The 26,575-nt window shown below is 44.8% G+C and overlaps 1 protein-coding gene across 5 annotated transcripts in view; it reads right to left on the bottom strand.

Moving 5' to 3' along the window:
• Positions 1-26,575, bottom strand: part of LOC119172496 (transmembrane protein 50A) — a 250,480-nt gene that overhangs the window by 69,371 nt on the left and 154,534 nt on the right. For 2 of the 5 annotated variants that reach the window (XM_037423623.2, XM_037423622.2), the window contains exon 5: positions 18,133-18,192. The exons of the other annotated variants lie outside the window; for them this stretch is intronic. In XM_037423623.2, coding sequence (XP_037279520.1) covers positions 18,133-18,192 — 60 coding nt within the window. The remainder of the gene's footprint in view (positions 1-18,132; positions 18,193-26,575) is intronic. 5 annotated transcript variants of the gene reach the window in all.

The following is a 26,575-nucleotide window of genomic DNA, read 5'->3' as shown; positions in this document are numbered from 1 at the left end:
CTAAGCAGCACTACACTTGTGTGCTTTCTTGCTGTCAAAATTATAATTTGATCTGCAAAGGGCAATTCAAGTTGAATGAAACCAACTAGGCCGACTCTAAATAAAGGGACACTTAAAGGAACTATTAAGTCAACTTTGTTGAAATAGTGGTCCAGAAACCTCGTAGTGTAACTTTTCTGCTAAGGAAGGGCCTATTTTAAAATAAAATCACATTTTAGTGGTCCAGATCGGGTTTGCGCACTCGCAAACAATCACACAAGCACTCACACATCCACCCGAGTAACACATAGCACTCAGCGCCGAGTGTCATGCGTGTTACTCGGATGGATGTGTGAGTGTTTGCGAGAGTCGAGGTTGTGCTACATATCTTACAATTTGAAGAAAAGTTGCTGACTCTCGTATAACCGCCCGATAGCACGCGGTGACGACGCCGATGAGCATTTTGAAACTATTGTGGGGTCCAGAATGCGCAGCTTGGTACAGCGACAGAACAGACACAGTCAGCCGTCCGTGATACAGTTGTTCAACGGTATGCTTCTAAGCGAAATCTGATGCAGTTCCCATTGTTTAAATGCGGTACGATCGTAGGGAGCTAAACTGTTTAAGCCTGAAACATAGGCAGCGTTCTTCCCAGCCTTTTGCCGATTTCGCCTCCCTCGGCGCCATCGCGTCAACGCCGCCACACAGGGCAGCAAACCATATGAAGACCGCCAAGGCCATCGTCATTACAGCGTCGCACAGTGTGACCAGACAGATTCATTGTGAAATCTCCTTAAGTGGCAAAAAGTTTTCATCTGTGAACCAGTAATAAAAACTAACTTGTATTTCTGGCTTACTTGTAGCGTTCTTTATATAAAGAAAATATTCGGGGCACTGAAATAGAAATATACAGCCCACCTTGGGTGCACAATGCATTTGCACAAATAAAAGTTTATTCTCTCTCTCTGGTATCAAAACGTTACAGTGTCCGGTTGCGACAGGGGTTTGCAGCACCGTAGATCCGTGATCAAGATGTCAAGGCAGGAGGAGGTTGCACTTGGTAGAGAGGGTTTATTTACTTTATTTACATGGCACGGGCTCTCTGGCCCGAAGCTCTACATTGGAAAAGGCTGTCTAATGAGCAAGCTCCGTGATCCATACTAAGCAGCCCGCGAGGGCTGATTAAATACAGTCTCATCTCCCCAGATCCCTAGATCGGGGAATAGGTCTATAAGGCACAGTCCAATAACATGTCCCGCCGCACACATGAGTGAGGCTTTTCGATTTTCCACTTTTGGCTACCTGCGGGCTGCCAGAGCCAGCCACAGCGCGCTCGTTTTTCTCGGGTTGCTCCGTGCCCCCTGTGGCGCACGGGGCAACGTGCGGCTCTGGTGACCCACGGCGAGCCCGAGGGTCGCCAGACGCTTCCAGGACAATTTAGTAGTGGAAGCTTTCTGGAAGACTTTGGGCAGGTTTCGAGCTAGCAGACGCCGAAAAGGTAGGATGCGCACTCGGAGCCATCTTTGTGAGGACTCGACGGATTGCAATGGGGTGCTCGAGCACTGCGCCTTCGCTTGTCATTACGCGTAGTGTTATCTTCTAAAGCCTGTCCCGCCTTGCGAGATGAGACGATTACGAGAGGCGGCGAGTGTTTGAAGTTACTGTACATCGCTTTCTTTATGTTTCCCGTCAAGCTTCCTCCTCTGAACAGTGCGGCAAACTGTTGCCTGCTAACTGTGTCATGCACATACCTCAAATGTTATGCACTACACGCTCGTACGCACACATGGACACAACTTTAAATTTTTTTTTTTTCGTAGTAGTCGTTTCTGAAGCCGTGCCTGCTTTCTGTGCCCTTAGCGAAGACAATTGTGATCGAACTAGCTTGCTCCGTCGTATGTTTGCGCACGTGAACCTCTTGGAGCCTCTGTTTTGACTACTCGATTGATCTTCGATGGTTATAGAAGGCCCTATATCGCGACTGTTGGTGATGCTCACTGGTCGCAAACGGCGTGCGAACCACTTCGATCTATAGGCCAGCATATTTGGTAAGATAATATACAATACGACGCGAGAAAAAAAAACTAAGACTGGATTCAGAAATGAATACATCTTTTTGTTGCCCATTTCATTGTTGGCTTTGCCTTTTTTTCACCTTTTCGTAGCAATGCCGCGCAGTATGTACTATGACCCAGCAGGTCAAATCAAAGCTGATATACATGACATTTCTTAAGTGCCACTTAAGATTAAAAACAGGCCAAGGCAAGTTCTAAAATGGGTCGAAAACGTGTCATACAAATGTTTATTTCATACACGACGCGCAATCATGGTATTAATACCTGCGTATGTAAAAACTTTAGACAAAAACGTAAGTTGGTCAACGTGTGTTTGCGACTAGTAATATGCGATAGCTGAGCAGGTATATGTCCTCAAGCTCTTTGGGGGACACGATCACTTTCGCATGATTTCCCCTCGTGTTGTGCAGTGACTGTTACATGTATTAAAAAGACGTGAGCTTGTTAAGCCGTCAGCGTCGCGGCAGCTCACTTTGCATCGTTCCCGAGGCAGGGTGCGCCAGCTGGCTGTTTCGTTTGCGTACGCGGCGAGTGATCATGCGACCGTGCGAAATCGTACGGCGAATTCGTACGCTCGAGGATATTATTTCAGCTTTTGGCCAAGCTTAGCTAGGCCTTTTCAAGCGAACAATGTAGAAGAAAACCAACACGCAGGCGGCGCATCGTTTCGTTTGCTGCCACAACTGTAGAGTTTGTTCACGTTTACGCTGGCTGTCCCAGCGTTCGATTTTAGGATCTTCGGGCAGCTTCGGGTTGTCTTGGGTTCCCCACACACGTGACCACGATGCTGTTTCCTGTCCACACCGAAACTAGCTCACTGACCCTTGGGCCAGCTCTGGCTGCCAGAGAGCTGCCAGAGGCCTCAAAATTGAAGAGCCTCAGTGCCATTATGCCGGCAATGCCCCCAACAAACACACATACACAAACCAAACACGTGTATGGTCCCTGCGGTGCTGCCTCCTTCGGCAAATCTTGCTTGGGCGAGGTGAAACGAGTCTGTCATCTCGCCGCTCGGGCCGACCACCCATGCTTTTTTGAACGGCAGTCGCAGTCTAGGCGCCTCCAAGGGGCCATGCCTGGACATCTGGTGCTGATTTGAGCGTCGGCGGCTTATCAGTCAGAGACGCACAGCGAGGTAGTCCGGCGTCCGTAATCGGCGGAAGTTCGGCATTGTGGCTTTTACCAGGACACGAAGACTCCACACGAAGCATGTCGCACCTCTGCACGGACTCGGAGGACAGCGGTGCTCCGTAGAGTAATTTCAGCCACGCAGCGCCCACCACATTGAAACAGCAGGGCATCTTGGCGCTGTTCCTTTTCTCCACAAAATGAGGTGGCTGCCTTTCTTCCGCTTTGGCGGCCGGGACAAAAGGGTGGCCCGCCAAACGCAACAGTCCAGATTGGCAGCAAGATCGTTGTGATCATCAAGGGCAGTACGGGCAGTAAGCTGAGTGCCGGCTGGGTACTCTTGCCGTTTTATCACAAATCACCTATACACTACCATTTAGAGAAGGGAAACAGTACTTTTGACAGTGAAACAAAAATAAGGGTAGCGGTGGTGTTGTGAACTAACTTTTCCGACCTGAAGATGGCGCTGGTAGGCCTATCACCATCAAAAAAACTATCAGTTAAGGAAGGTGAAAGAAACGGAGACCGATAAGTGAAAATTGGCATGATTAAGAAGTCCGCACTAGAGATCTATCAAACTTTTATTAAACAGGAAATTGCCAAGGAAAGGATCTATGATATTCCTCAGAGTAGTTCTTTACTGTTTGAGGCCAGGACAGGAGTATTGCGAGCCAAGACATATTGGGCCGAATACGAAGGGGTAGACACTGTATGCAGTTCATGTGGAGAGGAGGAGAAAACTGCCAAACACATGATAGTGTTCTGTAAAGGGCTTCACCCTATAGTTCAGGATGATGGCGCAGATTTTTTCAAAGCACTGTGGTTCAGGGAAAGGGTGGGCAAAATAGACTTTGAGCGGGTAGAATTAACTAGAAGGAGGTTATCTGATTGGTAGCTAAAGTCAAGGCACGAGTGAAAATTAGACCCTTCACTGAGTACCAGTCCTCAACTTCACTATTTAAAGGGAAAAATAGGTAAATCTAGTTTTTGGTTCACTGATCATTACGGCTAGGTGGCGTTAGCCACCATCCAATTTAAAGGGTACAGCCATATCAATCCATCCATTTACCATAATTGCACTAGGGCAATATGGTGGCTATTTTGGTAGCAGGTGCGGGGGGGTCGGAGTGCGCGCCTGCAGGTTTATGGGCGTTTATTCGCTGCTATTGCAGGGTGGTATTCGCGAGCACGGCACCCTAACGTTACTATAAATATTTCCGCTATGCCGCCAGAGGACTGAGAGACCTCAACTGGCAAAAAACACGCCGAACAAGTAAGCTTACATTGTTTATTAACAATCGTGAATGCAGTAGTATACATGCAAATAAGGAACACTGTCTCTCACAGAGTTGAACTATACGTGAAAAAAAAACAGTGATTTACACTGGACACCCCTTGCACAGTACTTGGTACTGTGCCGCCCATTGTCTTTCTCACCACACATGCTCTCAAAAAGTGCAGTGTCAGTACGATTAGCCTGAGCCGCAATGTGATGTTTGACAACAGATTGGTTAAAAGCACATCGCGTTGAATAAAAAGAAATGACCCCATGCTGTAGTGCTAGGTATCCCTGCATATAACATTTTTCTCGATATTGTGTTTAGAATGTGTGCTCATACCTGCACGTCTGATCTTTTTATGACTAACTAGATCAACTTCCAATTGTCGTAAGCAGGTGAATCCTGAGAAAACACCATTTACAGGATAATGCTGAAAATGGAACTTGGTTTACGTTTCAAAAGATGTAAAAGGGTTGACGTGACAGGCACTTTATTGAGTAACAGTTGGCGAATAATGAAAGCCTGAGTCAAAAAATTTCAGCAAGCCAACATTCTTGTCAAAGTTGTCACGGATGACAAGTTAAGAGAATTAGCTACCCTTGCTCTTGCGCGCCTATTGTTGATCAGCTAACACACGAGATGCAGAATGCCTGTTGGTGCTCCCAAAAGCACTCATTCGTAAAAAAAATTATGCACCAGTGGATAGCACTGCACATGACGTATACGCGTACAATAGGGACATATGGAACACTAGTAACACTAGACAGTCGAAAAGTGCTGGAAGTCACGGTAGCAATGTTATAAAAATAGGCAGTGAATAATCATTGCAGTCAAATCTGCATAATGAAATTTTCTACGATGTTTATTCACAAAGTAAAGGCCATTTCCCAATCTTCAAGTATTTGCACGTCAGACTGAAGAGTTATATGCACAGCACAATCTGATACTTCTCGGCGAAAGTACTGAAATGATTGTTCCGACTCGGTAGTCATCTGCTTGATGGGAAACGCAGACAATAATGTTGGCGAATATTGTTGCTCCCGCCTGTCGTGGGGTGCACACTGTATTTACATTTTTGCATGAAAAGAATCACTAGCTTTTCCAATTTACGAGGAGTTGTGCACAATTCATGGACCAACTGTGAGGAGTGAAACAAGTGTTGGAACACGGCGTTGAACCTTCAGAAGTGACTGCACAAATGCATACAAAAATAGTGGAGCACTACGCCAAGCATCCAGACCAACCAAACTGTTCAAGTGCACTAGGGATATTGCAATAGATTAAGGACTAACAGTTACTGGTCTGTAAGACAAAGTTCCCCTTGTTGGCCTTGCTACAATTTGCACAATTGTTGCCGATATGCCCAGATATCACAAAGCTAGGTTTCAAAAATGCTTATCGACCAACTCAAACACTAAAGGACATCAAGTGGATGAGCCTTTTTGGACTGCTGCCGATAAAATAGAAAGATTTGTTCTTGCACACTGCTGCACAGGTGACGACGCTTCATAGTGTACGCAATTGCAGAAACAACACAGTAGTGCCACCACACCTTTTCACAAAAACCGAAAAATATTCAAGCAATCAGCTTACTTCAGTTAGAAAATGATGGCTACCATTTTCCCGAGTCAAGAAGGGAATTTTTATTGTTTAATTTCATAAAATGTGGGCCACACTAACAGCTGACATATACTGTGAAACACTCACCACAGTAATAAGTACGATAAGCATTGATGACATCATCCGGAATCGGCCTCCTACATTACAACATGCATCCTTTTACCACAATCAGAACCAATGGGAAGATCAAATATTTTGGTAGGGAACAATATTTGCTCGCCCTACTGTCCTTCAAAGTGTTTATGCTTTGCATTGACGCATGAAGAAATGAGTTTTTTTGTGTGTGCCAATGGTCCTTAGCCATCAAAGACACTGCTAAAACGATGGACAACGGCAGAAGCTGAATTCCCATTTTTATTCTTCACTACCTCTTAGCTGTCTGCCTCACTCTTAACGCGTGTATCATACAGAACTAGTCCTTCTGGCTGCATATTTCACAGCAATATCAAGGAAATAGCTGTTAGTACACATTCCGATTATCAATATGTACAAAAACTGGCCAACTTTCATTGTACCTACTGAGTGCACTCAGTCATTGTTCTGTTAAAAATTCACATACCTTTAAAAATGCCTTGTCATGTGTCAGGTATTTCACATAGAACAGATATTATTACAGTAAAAGGTCGTTATTTGAACTCGGTTAAGTAAAAGCGCACAGCCGTGTGTATTTCTATAAGGGGAAATTTCTCGACAATTTGGGGGAAATCTCTCGACAACAGCTAATTCGAACTGAGAGCTCCTTGTTTTCGTTGCTACTTGCACAAGTCTATCCAGAGTGATCACAACACTTTGCAAAAACAAATTAAACTAAATTAACTAGCGGAGGAAAACAAACGAAAAGCAGCACTTCACAGCAGGTGAGATTTTGGATGCTGAACTGGAGCCCTTGGACAAGCTAAAAATGATGGTCATGGAGTCACAGTGGAATAAATGCAAGCGAATGTAAAACTGATTACTTCTCATTTTGATTGCCTTAACTCTGTTATGAAAACAAACGTTTCAAAGCACAAATATTTACATACATTTAAACACTAGAGCTCACTGCTTGCGTGGATGTCGGTACTTGTTTTTGGCGTATCATCAGCCTGATTACACCACTGCAGGACAAAGGCCTATTCCATGATTGGCCAATCAACTTGATCCTGTGCTTTCTGCTGCCACGTTATACGTACAAACTTTTTAATATCATAGCCCTCCTAACCTTCTGTCTTCAATTCATGCGCTTTCCTTCTCTGTGTATCAAGTCAGTTACCCTTAATGACCAGCGGTTATTCTGCCTGCGTACTACGTGCCCAGCCCATGTCCATTTTTTCTTCTTGATTTCAACTACGATATCCTCAACACCGATTTGTTCTCTGACCTACTCTGCTCTCTTCTTCTGTCTTAAGGTTACACTTATCATTTTCCTATCCATCGCTCGCTGCATCGTCCTCAATTTAAGCTGAACCCTGTTTGTAAGCCTCCAGGTTTCTGCTCCGTAGGTAAGTACGGACAAGATGGAGCTGTTATATACCTTTCTCTTGAGGGTTAGTGACAGATTATCATTCATGATTTAAAAATGCTTGCCAATTGTGATCCACCCATTCTTATTCTTCCTATTCTTCTAGGTATTTTACTGTCATGGTGCGGCTCCACGATTGCTACCTCTGCAAGACATTTCTTGCTTAATGAAGGCACGAGTTCTTGCACAGTTTTTCTTTACTTTGATAGTGTCACTTTCAACATGCACGCAGTATCAGTAACTGTTTCAACAGTACTATAGCTGTACCTACCACTGCTTTGCAGCAGTCTTTACATTCCCAGCAATCTATACACAATGTGAAAAAGAAGTGCTGCTAAATGTGCACTACTACAAGCCCATTTGTTACCTAGTTATATGTGATACTCTATGCAAAGTTTGACACGTAGAGTGAAGTACAGTATGTGCACCCCATGACATGCACTGTGCAAGAATTTTGAAGCCTGCACATCTCCTGTAAACTGATTAATTCATAAAGCAAGAAACAACAATCTGTGCACCCAATTTTGTACAGCTTGAACATACCATACGCTATCACTGCTTTTCAGTATAATGCTTCCATTTGTCCATCTGGCATATTGGTGGCACATGGGGTTGTCACTATGGCAGCTGTTGAGCTTCTTACGACTGGATGTGGGTGGCTTGGAAATCAATGGTCTCCCTTTAGTGCAGTTTTCTGAGAAGAAAGAAAAAAAGGAGACTCATAAGCAGGGTAAAACAGAAATGATTGAACAAATTATGTTCAATAAATCAAGTGTCTTCAACCATACCTTGGAAGGATTTTGGCCTATGAGCTTGCTTTCAGTGATGACACATTCCCCTCTGACTTGAGGTAGGTTCAGAGGGATAAGGCATCCAAGCGTACACTGGTATGAGCAATTCCTTGGAGGCTGCGGTTGGTTTGTAAGAAGAAAAAAAAAAAAGAAACAGTCCTGGTTACTCTGGTAGAAGCGTGAACGAATTGGTGATGCATGGCTAAGAAGAATGTATATGGGAACACTGCATATAAGAAAGGTAGTGTGGACATAACATTGCTGTTTTTGCGAATTTGTCTTGTGGATGTCATTATAATGAACTTGTTTTAGTGACGTTCTTCAGAGGACAAAGCTAAGCAATTCCCCAACAGGATGGACTATATGGTTCATGCAAATGTAGTATGCTTCACTGCAAACTTACGAAAAATGTACAAATGCGTATATGTCAAAGGTTCACTTGGCTCACTACTATGTATTGAATTTAGGAGCATATATTGCAGCAGACTCATTTCAAGCAGAAACAGGTAGAAATTATGCTGTAATTTGTGCTACAAATTTTAGCAGTAAAGATACTTTCAGCGAATGTGACAACGAAATAACCAATCTCAAACATTCACAAGGCGTGTCTCATTAGCTGTACAAGTAGAAAAGCCTTATAAAATGACAAAAACTGTAGAGAACAAAAGAAAAGGGCCATGATCAGAGGCAAAGCAGCGCATTTTCACTCACCGGCAAACACCCCCACATTGTGCAAGATTATTCCGTCTTCGTAGGCAGTCTGCGTGCGATTTGCCGGCGTTGAGTTTTCACGCTGAAGGCTGCGCAGCTGGACGTCGGTGAAGCACAGCAGCTGACATGGTTCACAGCCTCTAGATACGTTCGCTTCGTCGTAGCAGCCCGTAAAGTCTGACACACAAGCTCGCATTGATATATCAAAGCTGAATTGAAACGGAGCTTCGCAACGCCGATTGACAAAAAGCACCGCGGCTAACCGCGGACAATTTGAACAAATTAACCGACAGAAACGCAATCGATGCCAATGGGCTGTTGCTTTTCAAGCATCAGGATAATCTCGATACTTAAACTTAAACAATCACCGCTCTTGTATTATTACTAAAAGGAGGCAAAAATATTTTATTCAAGTTTTTATGAAAAACTTCGTAGTAACTACTCTTTTAGCGGTTTTTTGATGCATCCTGAAATAAAAATTTGAGCCGCGTTGAGCGCCCCTAAGAGGGAAAGTGCACACTAGGTTATCCGACCACTAAAAGAGGAGTTAGTAGTTCCACTATACGCGCAATTGACGTGATTCGCCGCAGTCAGTTTTTTTGCCCTCTACGGCCACCGCGGGAAAACTTGAGAGTTTCCGGGGCCTGGTTTTATCTTCAGCCACATGGAAAGCGCTGAGGCCAGCACTGGCACAGCGTCATACCTTGTGTCGAAGAGAATGAACCCGAGACCTCGCAAAGCAGTGTGCAGCGTCTGTCAAGACAGCAACGAAAAGTATTCCTGATTATCAGTTTCATTTCTTACTTGCAGTTCTGGGGTGAGGAAAACAAATCACAGTACCACCAAAAAGTTCTTTTATTTTTACTTTTAGCGCCAGCTGTTGAGAATAAGAACCAGAAACTCGCAATATATGGCCCCTGAGCTTGTAAGCTGTTGTAGATCTTTGAGTCCACGAATTCAGCCAATATTCTCAGGCCTGCTAATTTTACCGACTGACTTGAGTGTGGCGCTTCAAAAAAGCTGGACGAAATCCCGTGCGCTTCCTGTCGAAGCTTCTGAGGAACAAGCTAAGTGAGGAACAAGCTAAGTCAAATGCAAGCATCAGTTGAGAATCTTCGGGTCTCACAGAGCACGGCAACGACATAATAGTTCCGAGGCAAGCGGCAACCATTTTGGCAGCAGCGACAATGCTGTTACGTATCGGAAGTCGCTGGTAGTCGTGCGTTGATTGGTTCTCCCTTCATTGACTTGCTACTGGCGTGGACCCCAATGCTGCAGATATCTGAATCGAGCAGAAGTGGACATTTCAGCCACCGTCACCAGCAGCATCAACGCTGAGTGACGCCGGCGTAAAGAACGCTGGGAAAACGCCAGCGAAACCCTGTATACAGCTTGGCCTCTATTGCATGGCTCATTGCGCGCAGCGCTTTGCTCTCTCGGTGCAGACCGTGACTGCCGATCCGCTTGCTGTAGAGTACGCCCTTTTAGCTTCAGGCCATGCACAAATTCGGCGAGTAGAACGCCGGGTTAACGCGATGACTAAAAACTTTCCGCAAGCAATGCACTCTTCGCGGTGTTCTAGCGGTCCTGGCAATGGACGGAGGCATGTTTGGGCTGTCGCAGTATAAAAGCTTACAGCATGGTTACAACAGCACTACACTTGCTGTACGTGTTGCTGTATGTGTTGGCATAATACAGCAAGGTTTCTTGGTGCCTGCGACTCACAACACGTCAACAAGCTGCTTGAATTTCTGTGAAGCAGTGCACGCTTGAGCACAGTCCCGCACAACGAAGCCGCTCGGTGCAGCTTCATTGTGCATGGCAGCCCAGCGCGTTTAGGTAGTTTCCTACTAAAAGCTTGCAGCAGGCCTAAAGTGATGCTACACCACACGCCTGCCCGAGTAAATAACCGGGGATGCTTACAGTGATACGGGTTTTAGTCGGCCATAAGTCACACCAGTGCATTTGTCAGTCGCTGCAAATATCTGAATCTTCCAGAAGTGGACTATTCGGCCCGTTACTAGCAACACTGACGTGGAGTGACGCTGGCGTACGAAATGACAGGAAAATGCTGACGAAATATTTAGTCGCCGCTTCGCCTTTGTTATTTCCCCAATTATTACTCGCAATGTCATCGCCACAATTGCACGGAAGTCGGAATATCTTCTCAGTTGATCTCCGCACTTATCAACATGACGGAAAACCATTCACAGCACATTGTGGCATCTTGAAGTTCAGTGGTGCAGTAGGATTTTGTGGCACAAAATGTTATTGCGGTCCGAGGTTCGTACACACTGATCGGTAGGCATAACCTGAAGACTACGCCTAAAGCGGTCCGAATATAGATTAGTCTCCTGTGAGACTCAGTCAGGGATTCGTTGCAACTACGTTTCAACCATTATTATGCTTAAAGCAAGTACAACCTAACAAGGTTGGTCTGTTTGTATTTATATATATATGAAAACGCAAGAAAGAAAAATAATGCAGAAAAAGACTGGCGTGCGAAATCGAACATCCGACCTTTCGTTTGTGAGCGCGCAGCATTAGCCACTGAGCCATGAAGGAGCACCTCATTCAACACTGAAACGGCGAGCTATTTATATCTACCATGAGGGAAATAGCGTCTCTTTAGCTTTAACAAAGATGGCGCAATGAGCGCACCTAGCGCAAACGTCGGCGCCCACTCTAGTACAGTGTAGCCCAGCTCGCCGCAATGTGTGCTCATCTCTCACGAGTGCTCTGCTCTGCCTTATCCGCACACTTATCCTGTGGTGGTGGAGAACAGTGCGCCTTCGGCGTTGATAGAAGCGAGTGAGTTTAGTTACCGGTCGCACAAAGATCATTTCGCTTGCTGCACAGGCAACATTTGCGAAAAGAGTGCACTTTTCAAACACAGCGAAGTAACAACTGGGACACTTGTTCGAACTCGTAACCCTATATGTGGTTACCTGTTGTGCATCGTTTTTGTTTAAACATTGCGTTAAGTGTCAAGCTGTAAACATTGTTAGTTGGCTCTCGCGCTATGTGTGTTGTTTTTGTGTGCCATTTGTGCGTCAGCAGGGCGCCGCACGTATTGATCCTGCTTGCCGTTCTTAGCGTTACATTCTAAGTTGTTGCTATCGCATTCATTGCTTCGCCCTTGCGGCGAAACTGACTTTTTGAAGAACCGATGCCACCTAACAGTAGTTTACCAAGGAAGGGCTTCAGGCTTATACAAAGCTTAGTTGTGCAGTTTTTTTTTTTCTCTGCATGGTAACAATAGCATCTGTTAACCCTTTTTGTCGTCTTTGCTGGTTCTATACCTATAACTTTGGTTTTGCCGCACACAGTGGGGCCTATCTTAGAAGCTTCAGCCCCTTGTTTCCGGTGGTAGCATGTCCAGGGGTGCAACAACCAAAATAGAATCTAAAAATTAAGTTTGTCACCGGTGGCCAGCTCACGACTGTGTGACTAAAACTATAAACACTTTCAACGCGCTAGAACAAGGGCCCAAGTTTACTCATGAGCTGCCCACTGGTGAAAAACTTCAATTTTTAGATATTTTTATGATTAATGAAGACCATGTCTATTGAATGTATCACGCTCGCGTGCAGAAATAATTTTTGCCGTTTCATCCCACCTATTCGAAGAATGTGAAGAGAGCTACAGCAACTGCTAGCTTGCAGATGGGTCTAAACAAGAAAGCTTTGAATTGCAAGTTTTTAGCAGGGGTTACACGGGGAAATTCAATTCGAAGGAAATCTCGGAGCAGCAATATATTTTCTTTGGAGCACTGAATTCCAAATTTGGAGCAGGTTAATGGAAAAAACATGTATTTTTTATTATGAAATACCTAATTCAGAGAAGTATAAAAAAAGAAAGCTTACATTTAGAAAAAAGATATGTATAAACCAATAAACATCCCCGAAATCGTGCAGTGTGAACATGAGCACTGCTGTTTCAATGAAAGTAGTATTTTGAACCACTCCACTGAGCAAACAAAAGTATACAGTCGAGCCCACATATAACGGCCCCACTTAAAACAAACAATATCCGCATGACCGTAAAAATATACATTGGTTCAATGGCACAAAATCGCACTTACAACGAACGTCTCCGAGCGCCGCTGATCGGTTACAGGGAACAGAGTCAGCGGTCTGCCGACTTCCCTGGAAACGAATTTCGACCACCGATCAGGCATCAGCAAGGTGCCCCCTACATTCTTATTGTTAAACGCCGACCCTGCCTCAGCGACCCTCTAGTTGCCGCTCTCCCCAACCCACGGAGGAAGGAAAGCTGCTTCCTTCCTCGATGCCCTGACTGCTTTTTGCTACGCACCGCTCCATCCTTTGTCGTCCCCCCCCGCCACTCTGAGCACCCTGCATCACAAGACGAGGCCCATGTTTTCACACTGCCACCGATCTTTCGAAGACCGGTCGGCCATCTACCCTGTTTTTGATCGCTGTTACTGTCAGTGACGTCGCCGGCCTGGAGTGACCAGAACATTTGCCAGCATCGTTAGTCACCGACTGTATCCGATAGTCTGCGTCTAGTGCACGCGCGTACTTTACTCCACCGACTCTGATAATTTGCGATTCTTTTCGTGTTTACGACTTGTCCTCACTCATTTCGCACTCATCGCAGCATGCCTTCCGCGCGCGTGCGGAAGCGCAAAAATGACTGTTAATTTGGGCGGGACGAATCGCGAAATATCGAAGGTGTAACAAAACGATTTTTTAACCAAGGCCGCCAATTCTTCAAACACTGCCGCGAGCACCGATCCAGGCGGCCATGCTTTGACTTCTGGGCGCGCAGGCACTCTTTCCAAGTTTTTCAACGTGCGAGTTTCGCGGACCTTTCAAGCAAGCTACCCAACCAGCCTCTTTCCCTTGTGTCTTGGTTTTCAAGGTCACTTTCCCGCCGCATCCTCCCTTCTCTTTATCGCAACTCCTTGTCCTTCTCTCGCAAGCCTGCTATGTTCTCTTAATCACAACCCCTTCGCCCATCTCCACCGCTCCGCGACGCCCGCCACGCTGGCTCGAATTAGTTTCGTTTTCTGACTGAAAACAGGCCCAGAGCTGTTTCACGCGTTCTGGCATGTGTGTCGCGTTTGCGCGTCTTGCTCACTCTTGGTGTGTGTGTGCGTGGACATGATGGCCGACGGGAGGACTAGCACGCTTTTACCTGCCGCTGAACAAAACGTCCAAAGTGTGACCGCTTGGCTTGAGCGTAATCCGCGTGTTAGGTGTCGCATTGCGGAGCACTTGCTCATAGCTGTTGACCACCTGGCAGCCAACTTGCCGCTTCGGGCGTCCCGGTATTCCGCTGTGGAGATGGTGAATATTTCGTGGGCGGCGGTGACAGCTACATGCGCGCGAAACTGTTTTCGCGAGGCCGACTTCGTTAACGTCGGGCCTGATGCCGAGCCTGAAGCTTCTAAACTACGGCGGCGATTCGTGGCACCATGTCGTCGACTCCTACCTGAGAGAGCGGGTGGGACATCTGTTGTGACGGTTTAATTACGGCCGATGACGATGCCAACACTGCGGAACTGTGCACGGATTGTTGGAGCATTGTGAATGAAGTACGTGGCAAGAGTGATTCGGAGGAATCGGATTGTGAGAACGACATAACTTTGGAGCCAGTGCCTCATGCAGCTTATGCTACGGGCCTCGGCGAACGAGCACCCTGTCGTTTTAAATGAGCTCGAGACAGCGGTTATCGCTTCTGCTCTTCGAAACACATGCATCACAGACTTTTGTGGGCCAAAAAAAGTTTGTGTTTTCACTCGCAACTTTTTTAAAAGCTGTATTTCATTTACTACGAACTTCGGGATACAGTGAACGGATGCCGAGTCACCCTGAGATTCGTTATAAGCGGGCTCGGCTCGACTGTAGTCCATATTAGCATTTGCTGCACCTGTCAAATCATTTGACAGACTTTCCGAATCATGTCAATCTGCCAAGCTCGCGACCTTGAAATTTGGTAAATTCGTAAAACCGAGAAGTAGGGGTGGCGAAAAAAACTTGCACACAATTTAGTTCGTTTTTTAGGGAACCTGAAATGGCATACACTGCTTGAAATGACTGCCAGTAGCGTACTTAGACATCAGTGATTGTACTCATACTTAGAATTGTGCGTCGTACAAATGCATGAGTAACTGACCAAAATGTGCAGTGTCCCACTAGCGTGAATGCCCGTGCATGCAGGGTTGAGTGGCAATGAGGCGGCTCATACCTGTGCTGGTGCCTTAAACCATGCAGCCGATCTCGCGCACTGAAAAATCAGTGCGAGAGATCGTCTTTTAACCTTGCACGATATAACAAATCACTACCGCCTAGACCACACCATGTACCCTCGCTTACATCATGGAGCTTCTCGCTACCATGAAATACTATGGCGGCATTACAGACTCGTACATTTCCTACCCAATCTTTTCGCAGTCTTATACACCCTACAGTAAACCCCTCCCCACTGTGCATTTTTTTGCCCGCAAAGAGCTAACCTAGACCATATCATGTGAGGGGGTACTCAGAACCCACCACCCAATTCTCTACACATGAATAGTAAGATGCAGTGGGAGGCTCCTATGTGCAGCTCGGTGGCAGAGGTCCAGAACCAGATCCTAGATTGGGTCAAGAGGATAGCGGAGACCTACGCTGGGTAGGCTTCTCTGACACTCCACCACCGCACCTTTCTCTGTCGAGATAAATTCAGTTTTTCTATTTTTCCTCCCACTAGCACTAACAGCCCCTTCTAAATCTCAATATGACGGTGTATTGCGGCAAAGGTGGCTCAAGTAGCATTAGAACCAAAGCCAAGAAATGTTCTAACCGCTACACCACCACCCCACTTTCTACCCTTTGTTTTTTCACAGTGGGGTTGTGTGCCGCATCGGCTCCCTTGCAAGGCACGTTCCACCAGGTAAAGTAACAAAGGTGCGCGCACCCGTCGGTCTGGCGACGGTACCGCGTATCTATCATCAGGACCGTGACAGGGACGATGCAACTTCACGACAAACATAAATGTTTCATGTGCTACTGCTAAGGCAACCAATGTGGTCACTGGTAACGCCGGCGTATGCGGCACGTCAAGCTTGTTCATGCAAGAAAAACGCGGCATTAGCTTCCAGCTTTAGTTCTTAACAAGCAAAAGCTGCGTTTTCAGGCTAAGAAATTTACCTTTCCCGCAAAGCGTTGGTGGCTACAGCAACGCATTCTCGTTTTGAAGTTCCGTCATCCTGCCGCCAAGTATCTGCTGTAGTCAGCGGATCGATGGGCGCGCAGTGTTGTTACTTTATCTGGTGAATCATGTCTCCCAAGCGAAGGGTGGCTGCCTAGAATATTTGAAGTATGTTCTAGGCACTATAGTTCGAGTCTGCACTTTGAGTGATGGTGCAAGCTGCAGGTGGCCGATGCAGCCTGCATTTCTCGCCGAAATTAGCGCAACTGAAAAAAATTTTGAGGCTGGCTGGGCATTTTGGTGCAGCATGGTGCAGTTTCAGCATATTTCATGGGTTTAGTGCAGCTCGGCGCAACAAATAGGAATTGTATCAAATTTACGCAGCTGTTTAACCCCTGTTTTAGGCTTCTTTCCGCTGGCTTCCCTAAATTCCTTTTATGATTTGTTTGCGCAGCTTTAATGAAGAAAGTTCAGCGTGATGTCAGTGGCACTGTTCCAGTGAATAAAAAGAATGAGATTCCTGTCGTCATTCCCTACAATGACAAGGTCGTATTTTATTCTTTGAAGAATGTGGCTTCTAGGTATAACGTACTTGTAATGTTTCGGGCTCCCAACAAACTCTGGTATTTGTGCTTGAGTGTCATCTGCTAATAGTCCCGATTGTGGGAAAGAACGCATGAAGAAAACTCGTTCTATGAAATGCTCAACTGGCGTTGTTTATAAGGTTCCGCTGAGCTGCCGTAAAATGTACATCGACCTGACTAGCTGGTGTAATAATGATCGACTAGCAGAGCCTGCCCTGTCTATAAGGAATGAGACCGGATCTTATCTGCCACATCACTAAAAGACTTGGACGAGCAATCCAACCATGGGCAATGCATGCCTTTTGCGCAAGAGCAAAGTGGCATGACAATTGGCTGAGGCTATTTACATTAGATAGCTGGCAATTTTTGTATCAGTGTTCCTTCTGTAACTCTTTATCAAAGCGAGTATAGTTTTTTAGATGATAAGTTTTCATCAAGCGGTGTTCTCAGAGATTGTTATTTTGCTTTTTGCGGTGCAGTGCGCATGCTTAAGGGTTTTTAAGCTAAGCTTTCGAAAGAATAAAATTTAGTTACGAGTCTGCACTTTTTTGTGTCTTAAGCGTTTTCTTCACTCCTGTCTAGACACTTGAACCATCAGTTCAAGTTCAGCTATGCACCAAGTATGCCGACAGCAAACGTTATTAAGCTATCCTGTATGGCGGTCGAAACGTCTTGCTTTTATCCTCTTTACATTAAAGACATACTCAGTATACTACGTACATTAAAACCACCACAAAACTTATTTCTGCAAATCGAGCTAGGCCCAGATGACTTGGGGAAGTCCATGCAAGTTATTTGGCCTAATAGCACCAAATCACGAGGCAGGCGATATGTTGTCCGTTACGGTGTTTTTATGCTCATGTGGTAGCAAGCAGCCCGAACCCGTCTAGGTGACTAAGTATGTGACTAGCTGTTGTCATGGGGAGATGACCCTTGTTCAGAGAGTACAGAGAGAGCTGCTAAGCACACAAAGCTGCCTACTGATATGTTTTGACTAAGCACTCAACATATTGAAGCTCATCATGAAGAGTATCCGTAGTCCCTTAGAAGTCAACATTAAAGAAAAATATTCACAATAAGACAAAGGATCTCCACCAGAAACTGCACCAATCATGTCTGAACTTGTTGTGGCGTCAGGATTCGAACAACGTACACATTTACAGCATGTTCAAGAGTTCACTGTCACTCGAGTTTTCATGGAATAAAAACTAGTAAATCATGCTCAGGCCTGCCATGAAATCACGGCAAGTGTAGAACACTCAAAGGACAATAAACCGGTAACATTGGCCGAGAAATACTTACTTACTGGCACCACATGGGCCAGCTTTGGGTCATCGAAAAAGCTTTCATCTCTCAGACGACCTGAAAAGGGGGCCGTCAAGCAGCACGGTCAAGTTAGTCACAGCACATAAGAGGTTCGCACGACTCCCAATGCGTTACCAACATTGCCACAGTAATAACCATATAGTAGTCGACAAACATTTATTGAGACAATGATCTGAATGAGGAAATCAAAGACAGAAATATGCTGGATGTGCCGCTGCTGCAAGCAGTTTGAGTTAACTCTTCACAGGGCAATATTGTTAGTACTCATATACAGCCACGTCAGCGAGAACTGCATGACATCAGCTCCTATGTTACATTAAATATATATTCTATATTAGTTGCACTACATTTTTGAACAACCTGCGATCCTGATGAACAAGCATCACCCTGATACTACAACATCATTTAAATCTTTAAGAGTAGATTTTTTTATTGCCAGTTTCAGTTTTTCAGATGAATCTACTTCTGAAAAAAGTTGTGAAACTTTTTCTTGTGACCGTAAAATAACAAAAATGCGCTGTTGATACATGTATAAAGTTTATTTCTATGTATCAGGCAGATAAGTTACAATAAAAACCTATACGACTGTTAAAAAATTATGCACTGAAATCAACGCCCAAGTAGTTCACGCATGTGTGGTGTCAAGTGAAAACTCAAATGAGAAGGAAGAAGTGAAAAACGTAATTTTCGATTCTGCCACTCGCTCATTAACACCTGGGTCTTATGACAGGCTGACATTTCCTGTATCAGATTCTGATTTTAGCAGAGCAGACTCAGTGATGGTAGAGAAACAGCACAAGTAAACTGCGGTGGTGAATAATACTGCGCATTTGTGAGCTACACAACTGCACATGAACAGCACAACTGCGAATAAACGAGAGAGCAACAAATTAGTCACGCTTTGAAACATTCTAAAGAATTGTTTTGTGAGTGCAACTGCAACAAGTGGGGACAGGCTGAAGGGCAAAAGTAAAACTAGCCAGTGCACCAGCGTAGTAAAGCATACAAAAAAACAGCAATGGAGATACATCAGTGCAAGAAAAAAATTCCCCATATTACTGCAGTGTGGCAGCACGTGGTAAGAAAAAAGGCCTGTGTTTCCAACATAAAGCCGATGTATGTCTTTGACCCTGACTTTGGTGTACATATTTGGAGGGTTAAACGGTTTGTGAACTACCCCTCCAGTTTGGCATGAAAACACATCTGTAGAAAGTAGAGCACTGCCTGGCCCGGTATTTTTACCCTGTAAGTGACCTTGGCCCGTGAGGCAGGGGCGTAGCCAGAAATGTTTTTCGGGGAAGGTTCACACTGATCCGACGGGGGGGGGGGGGGGGGGGGTTGCAGGCACAGCTTTTCTCTGTAACGTCTCTATCTACGGTAGTTTGAACAGATTGTGTACATGCATATCAAGTCATGAGATTCCCCTCCCCATGCGTATGGTTGTGAAGAAAGTAAGTAAAAGCACTGCGATGGCAATCGCAGTAGGATACAGTAAATGACAGGTACAGTGACCGTTTGGAGCAACGGCCTCTTGTCCCACCACTGAAGGCACTAGTCTTCAAAAAGGCATTATTTCAATGACCCACCCAGTTCGATAAGACATTGTTAATCGTTAATCTCTGTTCAGCGTAAATGGCATAGTCTTCATCAGGACCAAGTGTGTTTCACAAGTCAAGGGCAGTTCCGCTTACAACGAGGAATAGGAGGTGTACGCATGTTTTTGTACATTCAAAATTACATTTCGGTTTTGCTTACTTTGCTGAGCGAATTTCTTACTGTCGATGTTCGTGACTGCATGCCTATGGGAATGATTTTTACGTTAACCTCTTTATGTCAAGCAGCCCTGACACAGTAGTAGCTTTTAGTAAATATTTTTTACCTCACTATGCACACCCAAACATGCTTGCGATATGCAATAAGTAATTTTCTTTGTAAGTTATACTGCACGTACAATGGCAACACTATTTTGCACACGTTATTTTTCGGGCAGACTTTCAGTTGCACTGTGACTTTCGATAGAAATCAAGTACTCCAATTGTAGAGGTTTTATCGTTCAATCTCCGACGGAAAGGTAATCAGTGTTGAGAAATGTTCAATCGGTCTAAATCGAAAATGCACCTGGAACCAGAATATACCTGCTCACACTGAAATAGCTTGTTGGCTGCACATATGCGCTAAAAACCTCAAATATGCGCAAAAAATGCATATTGTTCTCTCTTTTTTTGTAGCTTTCATCACTCAGCTCCCTGAAACGATAGTCTTATGGCAAGGTATCTTTTGTTGTTTGCAAGCATGCAGCCGATATTTCCCGTTACGTCAAAAGATTCAGAAATGTACAAGATATTGCACCATGCAGTGTAGATATGTCATGTATAACCTGTTCTAACTAGTACGTGCATTCATATTTGCAGCACTTACGCCGATGCAAACAGGAGCAGCCTCGAACCACACAAAATTTTGAGTGATCGGTTAACTGAGTGATGAAATGAACTCCTGTCTTGTTCAGAGCATAGTACACCATAATACATTTATCAGAACATGTGAACTCCGACGAGCATTGTTAGCGCATGCAACATGAGTTTTCTTACGCTCTACTGTGCACCATCCATGCCTGTCGGTTGTCTGTTTCGGGCATTCTGATGAGAGTCACTGGAATTTTACTGCTGCCGTCAACTCCTTTGTGTTCATTCACTTTTGTGATACGGGCTCGCAACGTAACAGGAAGTGCCAGCCTTCCGTATGGGCACAATCAGAAACTTGAGACATCTCGCGCACAGAGTAAAATACTGGGCTTTGAAATAAGCTGCTTACATGTATTGCTGGGTAGTTCGTGTCTTGGGTCCTTTAGCACCCTTCTATGAGACTCGATGGTTGCTCCAAAATGCCGTACGGTAACGTTCGATGATCATTTTCCAAAAGGTGACGCTGCTCTTAGTACACACTTGACCACTGGCCAAAATGAGAATGCCGCTTGTCACAAGTAGGCAGCTTTATCGAAGCAACGTGCCTGTGGCTAGCGTTAAAGTGTACTATAGGCTTTCAGTATTTGTGGCCTTTTCAGGATTATTTAATAGACCAGTTCCATGAGTGCTTTAAAAGGCGTCGGCACACTTTGAAGATGTTTTCTTCCCTTCTGCCGCAGAATTTTCCCGAATCTGCCACTCTTCCCACTGCCGAGGAGATTGCTGACGTGTACTCGAACATTATCTATACTTCGGTATCGCAAGGGGAGTTAGCAGTATGGGCTGCAATATGGAAGCGTGAGGAGCGAGAAACACTAAGCATGTGTGCGATGCAAGCGGTTACTAATTACTCAAAGGTATTCTTCCCAAACATGAACCGTATTCTAAAGATTCTGGCGACTCTGCTTGTGAGCATAGCTGAAGCAGAACGCTCTTTTTCATCGCTGAGACGCCTAAAGATGTACCTGAGAGCTACAAAAACAAATGAAAAATTATTTGGCATCGCTCTCTGAACATTCACAGTGAAATGAAAGCCCGCCCAGAAGACAATTTCTCTGTCCTTTACCGGGAACGTAGACGGCTTTAGCTGATTGTGTGTATTGTATCATCCATAGGCCCCAGCTGAAAATCAAGGAGGAAAGTTAACTGAAGTTATTCTTGGGTTCAGGTTTTCCAAACAGCAGTAAGGACACAGATGTTAATGATCAATTGATGGGACTTAACATCTCAGAACTAGAATATGATTATCAGAGACGCCGTAGTGGGGCGCTCCGGAAATCATACGGCTTTTGGTCTTTACTGTGCACCTAAATCAAAGTTCACGAGCCTCCAACACTTTCGTCTACATCGAAAATACGGCAGGAGTTCGATCTCTCTACCTGTGGGTCAACAATGGAACACTATAACCACTGGACCACCCTGGTGGGTAGTAAAAATGACGGTTTAGTAAAATCACCATACACTATTTTTTGTCCAGCTGTAAGGAGCAAGTTCAACTGTACGAGACATATTGCTTAAAATCACTTTTACAGCATGGCAGAGTGTTTTTGTTCTCTCTCATAGCCTAGTCCTTGCTTTTCGGTGACACCTTTCACTTGCAGACATGGTTTGTTGAAACGAAAGGTGTGAACGGCTATGTAACAACCCAAATTTGCATGTGGCAATTCTCGCAAATTTCGGGTAACAGACTGGGCATATACTAGGACATGTAATGTGCAGGATAATCTTCGTGTCAATTGAAAAAGATAATCAACAGTTTTCCACTATTTAATGTGTCTGTTTGCTGCGTGAAACATTGCTTGCACAGGGTTTCTTTCATTTCTCGTGAAAAATTATAGTTACTATGTATATTGTTAGTAATTTTACACGACAACATGCCCACCCATGTCTTTCCATTCTGTGCATTTCTAGTTATGTGCCCTTCTAGTCATGTCAATGTAAAGGAACGAACAGATGTATATATACATATGTAGATTATAAAAAGTCTGGCTTTGGTTGCCGTAGAAATAGAAAAAATAAATATACACTTCTAAAAACTGTTTATTTGTGACGTTTTGATAAGAGACCAATCTTCATAAGACAAAATTTACTAGGCTTCGATGCGCTTTTATGTCATCGCCGAGTTGAGAGAGAAAGAGAGAGAAACGGAAAAAAAGAACAAAAAAAATGAGAAGGGATGAAGGCTTCATACTGATAGCTGGTAAAACAACTACATGCGCGTGTGCGAAATTCCACCTAAGCATAGCATGTGTATTATGTGCAAAAAAAAGTGTGCACATGAACGAGTGGCCAAACAGCCCAAGCATATACATTGGCAGTGATGGAAGTGGCGTTTTACTTTTGGAGCATACTTTGGAGCAGGAAAAGTACTACTTTGGACCAGCCATAAGAGCTTTTGGAGCAGAAAAAAAAAATGCTAGTTTAGAGCTACTACTAGTGTTTCAGGAGCAGATAATAAATTTGCCATGCATTAAATCGAGTTCAGAGTATTGTCCAAGCATCTCCTTAATAATTTTTGTTATGTATTTACCAGACAAAAAAAGTAAATTTCATGAAGCAAACAATGGCAGGTTGATTGATTGATTGATATGTGGGGTTTAACGTCCCAAAACCACTATATGATTATGAGAGACGCCGTAGTGGAGGGCTCCGGAAATTTAGACCACCTGGGGTTCTTTAACGTGCACCCAAATCTCAAACAATGGCAAGTTGTCAAAAATGTGCTGCGAAATGAGCTACAATTTGAAATATTAGTATTTGGGGCCGAAATTAAATTAAACCGCAAAAGCTAAGTGCCACATTTTAGAAGTAACCACAGTCCCATATAAGTGTTGCCAAACGAGCAGTAGATAATAGGTATGAGATAAAAGCAATCCGGCTCATTTTCACATTTCACCACATTAGCCTGCATATCCAGCTGAGAGAAAAAAGAAACAGCCTATATGGTCAATATGACAGTTCTGTCACATAAATGGAATCAGAGTCAATATTGCTGCCCACTGGGATGAAAGTACACTGATGTTTTTTTTGAGTTTCTTAAGGACTTACGAGTTGATCAAAGAGTAATAGTTTGTTACTCCCATTCTCTCAGTGTCATTTCGAAGTATCTTCAGAGCAATTACTAACAAAAATAACTATTTGGAGCAGAATGAAGCAACTTTTCTCTTTCGGAGCAGTTTGGAGCAATTAGAGCAGCACTTTCATCACTGCATTGACAAAGTTTGGGGGAAAAAATAGAAGAATAAATAAAGAGAACAGAGCAAAAATACCAAGTGGACCTATTAGTACGTCGCTGTGGTGCCCCCGGCACATACTCAGGTGCATATGTTTCCGAGAAGAAACCTGAACAAACAACAAATATGTATTATATATACATCTATAGTGCAGGTGGGTAAATCAAGCACATTCCAGAGGTACATTGTGAAGTTTCACTTCTCAGGCTCACCGCTCATCATCTCCTCCCGTAGCTTGAAAAAACACCAAATTACATTCCTTCCGATCATTGTCATATCCCACCGATTCTCCCAACCCCCTCCTTAGTTGCTCTCGAAGTTCGGGGAGGAGGTCCATGTCCGAGCGATGTGGTAAATGATATATATAAAAAATAGCCCACAACTCACGCGAGTCAAAGCTCAGCACAAGACAGAAAAAAGTGGAGGATAGGCAGATGCCAAGCAGCTACGATATCCGGTCTGTGGCTCAAAATTGTTTGAAAAATGATGGGGAACGTTTTTCACACTTTTGATGCGAAGGTCACATATGTCGTTCACTTGGTTGTCTGAAGAGTGATTTCATAGGGGGTGGGGGGGGGGGGGGGGCTTGAGGATTCTTCGCTAGTTGTTGCCCACTTTTCTCGAAATGCGCCCACACATGTTGGATGTCTGAACACATACTCCAAGCGATATCAGAAAAAAAGAACAAGTTTGGCTAGGATCGTTATTATCCTGAATCTTCAGGAACGCGAATTAAAGACAGTACGCCTGGAGTGATATTTAGACCAGCTTTTAATGTAATAAGTTTATAAATCATATATGATTCACGCTGTTCATGTTGCCTTGTACTGGAGAAACGGCTTTATAAGAGTGCAATCATGATGGAATCAAATGGGTGGTTTCCGGAGCTAACATGCCAAGACAGAGGCAGATCCGGAAGCTTTGCTCCGCATATGCCTCTGTTGCTTTGCAAGAACCTTGCGCAAGTTATCTGCATTGGCCTCAATGTCTTCGGGACGGAAGCAAATTCTTTTGAATTGGTGGGCCTGAGAGCACGGGATGGACGTCTTGCAGCAACGAGGATGACAACTATATATATATATATATATATATATATATATATATATATATATATATATATATATATATATATATATATATATATATATATATATATATATATATGAAAAAGAAGGTGTTCTTGGATCGAGTGGAAATATACCAAGAAGTGGAGGACGAGCAAAACGAAAACTTTTTATTTTTCCTACGTTTCAGCCGGGGACTGGCCTTCATCAGCTCAAGATGAAGGCCAGTCCCCGGCTGAAACGTACAAAAAATAAAAAGTTTTTGTTTTGTCCGTCCTCCACTTCTTGGTGTATGTGTGTGCGTGTGTGTGTGTATATATATATATATATATATATATATATTGTAGTGAGGAATTCGCAAGGCAATGACTAGTGGGACCATCGCCGAGTGCGAAGCGCAAGCGAGTGCACGAGCTGTAGACGCTGGACTGCCCGAGCATTTGTTTCTGTACCGGCTGTCTGCCTTTTACCTGGCGTCGCTATTAAACCCCCTTGCAAAGTGGTGGAAGTGTGCTGGGTACGCAAACCTGGAACTTCGAAGCCGGAAGCTGCCCACTGCATCAGCAATGCCTGATCAGACGACCGAGCAAGGCACCACCCAGCAAAGCACGGCCCAATCTCAACTGGTCATCGTGCCTACCACCCTGCGCCAACGAGATCCGCCCTTCTTCAGCGGCACCGAGGACCAAGATGTGGAGGACTGGTTGCAGCTGTTTGAAAAGGTGAGCGCCGCCAACAAGTGGGACGACCCCTTGAAATTGGAGTATGTCCCATTTTATCTCAAAGACGTCGCCAGCCTGTGGTTCACAAACCACCGTACTGAATTTATCACTTGGGCCGGTTTCAAGACCACCCTCGCAGCTGTGTTCGATCGGCACGCAGTGCACAAGCTGCGTGCTGAGCAGCGCCTACGCGGACGTGCACAAAGACAGGGCGAAAGCTTCACTAGTTATATTGAAGATGTAATCGATTTATGCCGGCGCTTCAACCCTGAGATAAACGAAAATGACAAGATCAGGCATATCTTGAAAGGCATAGACGATGATGCCTATCAAATGTTACTGGCAAAAAGCCCAAGTACCGTATCCAAACTTGTGACCTTGTGCCAGAGCTTGGAAGAGATTCGGAAACAACGTGCAGCAGTTCGGAGGTCGACGACTGCAGACGACTCTCTCGCTGCCCTGGCCGTCGGTGGTGAAAGCTCCCTGCTGGAGCAGATAAAAGAATATGTACGCGAAGAGGTCGCTCGACAGCTTTCGTGTCTCTCGTATCTGCCGACCACCGAAGCACCAACGAAACACCTAACGCCGACAATCAGACAGGCTATTCAGGAGCAGGTCTTCGAGGCGTTGCCATTACCTACGCCTGCCTCCCCACCAACGCCTGTTGCCGCGCCACTGACTTATGCGGCCGTCGCGGCAATGCCGCCATCTCGTCTGCCAATGTATACGCCACAACCTGTGCGATCGTCCCCCGCGCCGTTTCCCGCTACACAGCAACACGCCGGAAATCCTTGGCGCACTGCTGACAACCGGCCCATATGTTACTTTTGCGGAATTCCAGGTCACGTTGCACGTCTATGACGTCGGCGCTTCACAGTTAACGCACCAAGATATCCTGACGATTGATTGATATGTGGGGTTTAACGTCCCAAAACCAC

This window comes from Rhipicephalus microplus, chromosome 4 (genome assembly GCF_043290135.1).
Source record: "Rhipicephalus microplus isolate Deutch F79 chromosome 4, USDA_Rmic, whole genome shotgun sequence".
NCBI lineage: Eukaryota > Metazoa > Arthropoda > Arachnida > Ixodida > Ixodidae > Rhipicephalus > Rhipicephalus microplus.
This window is presented reverse-complemented; position numbering and strand designations above follow the sequence as displayed.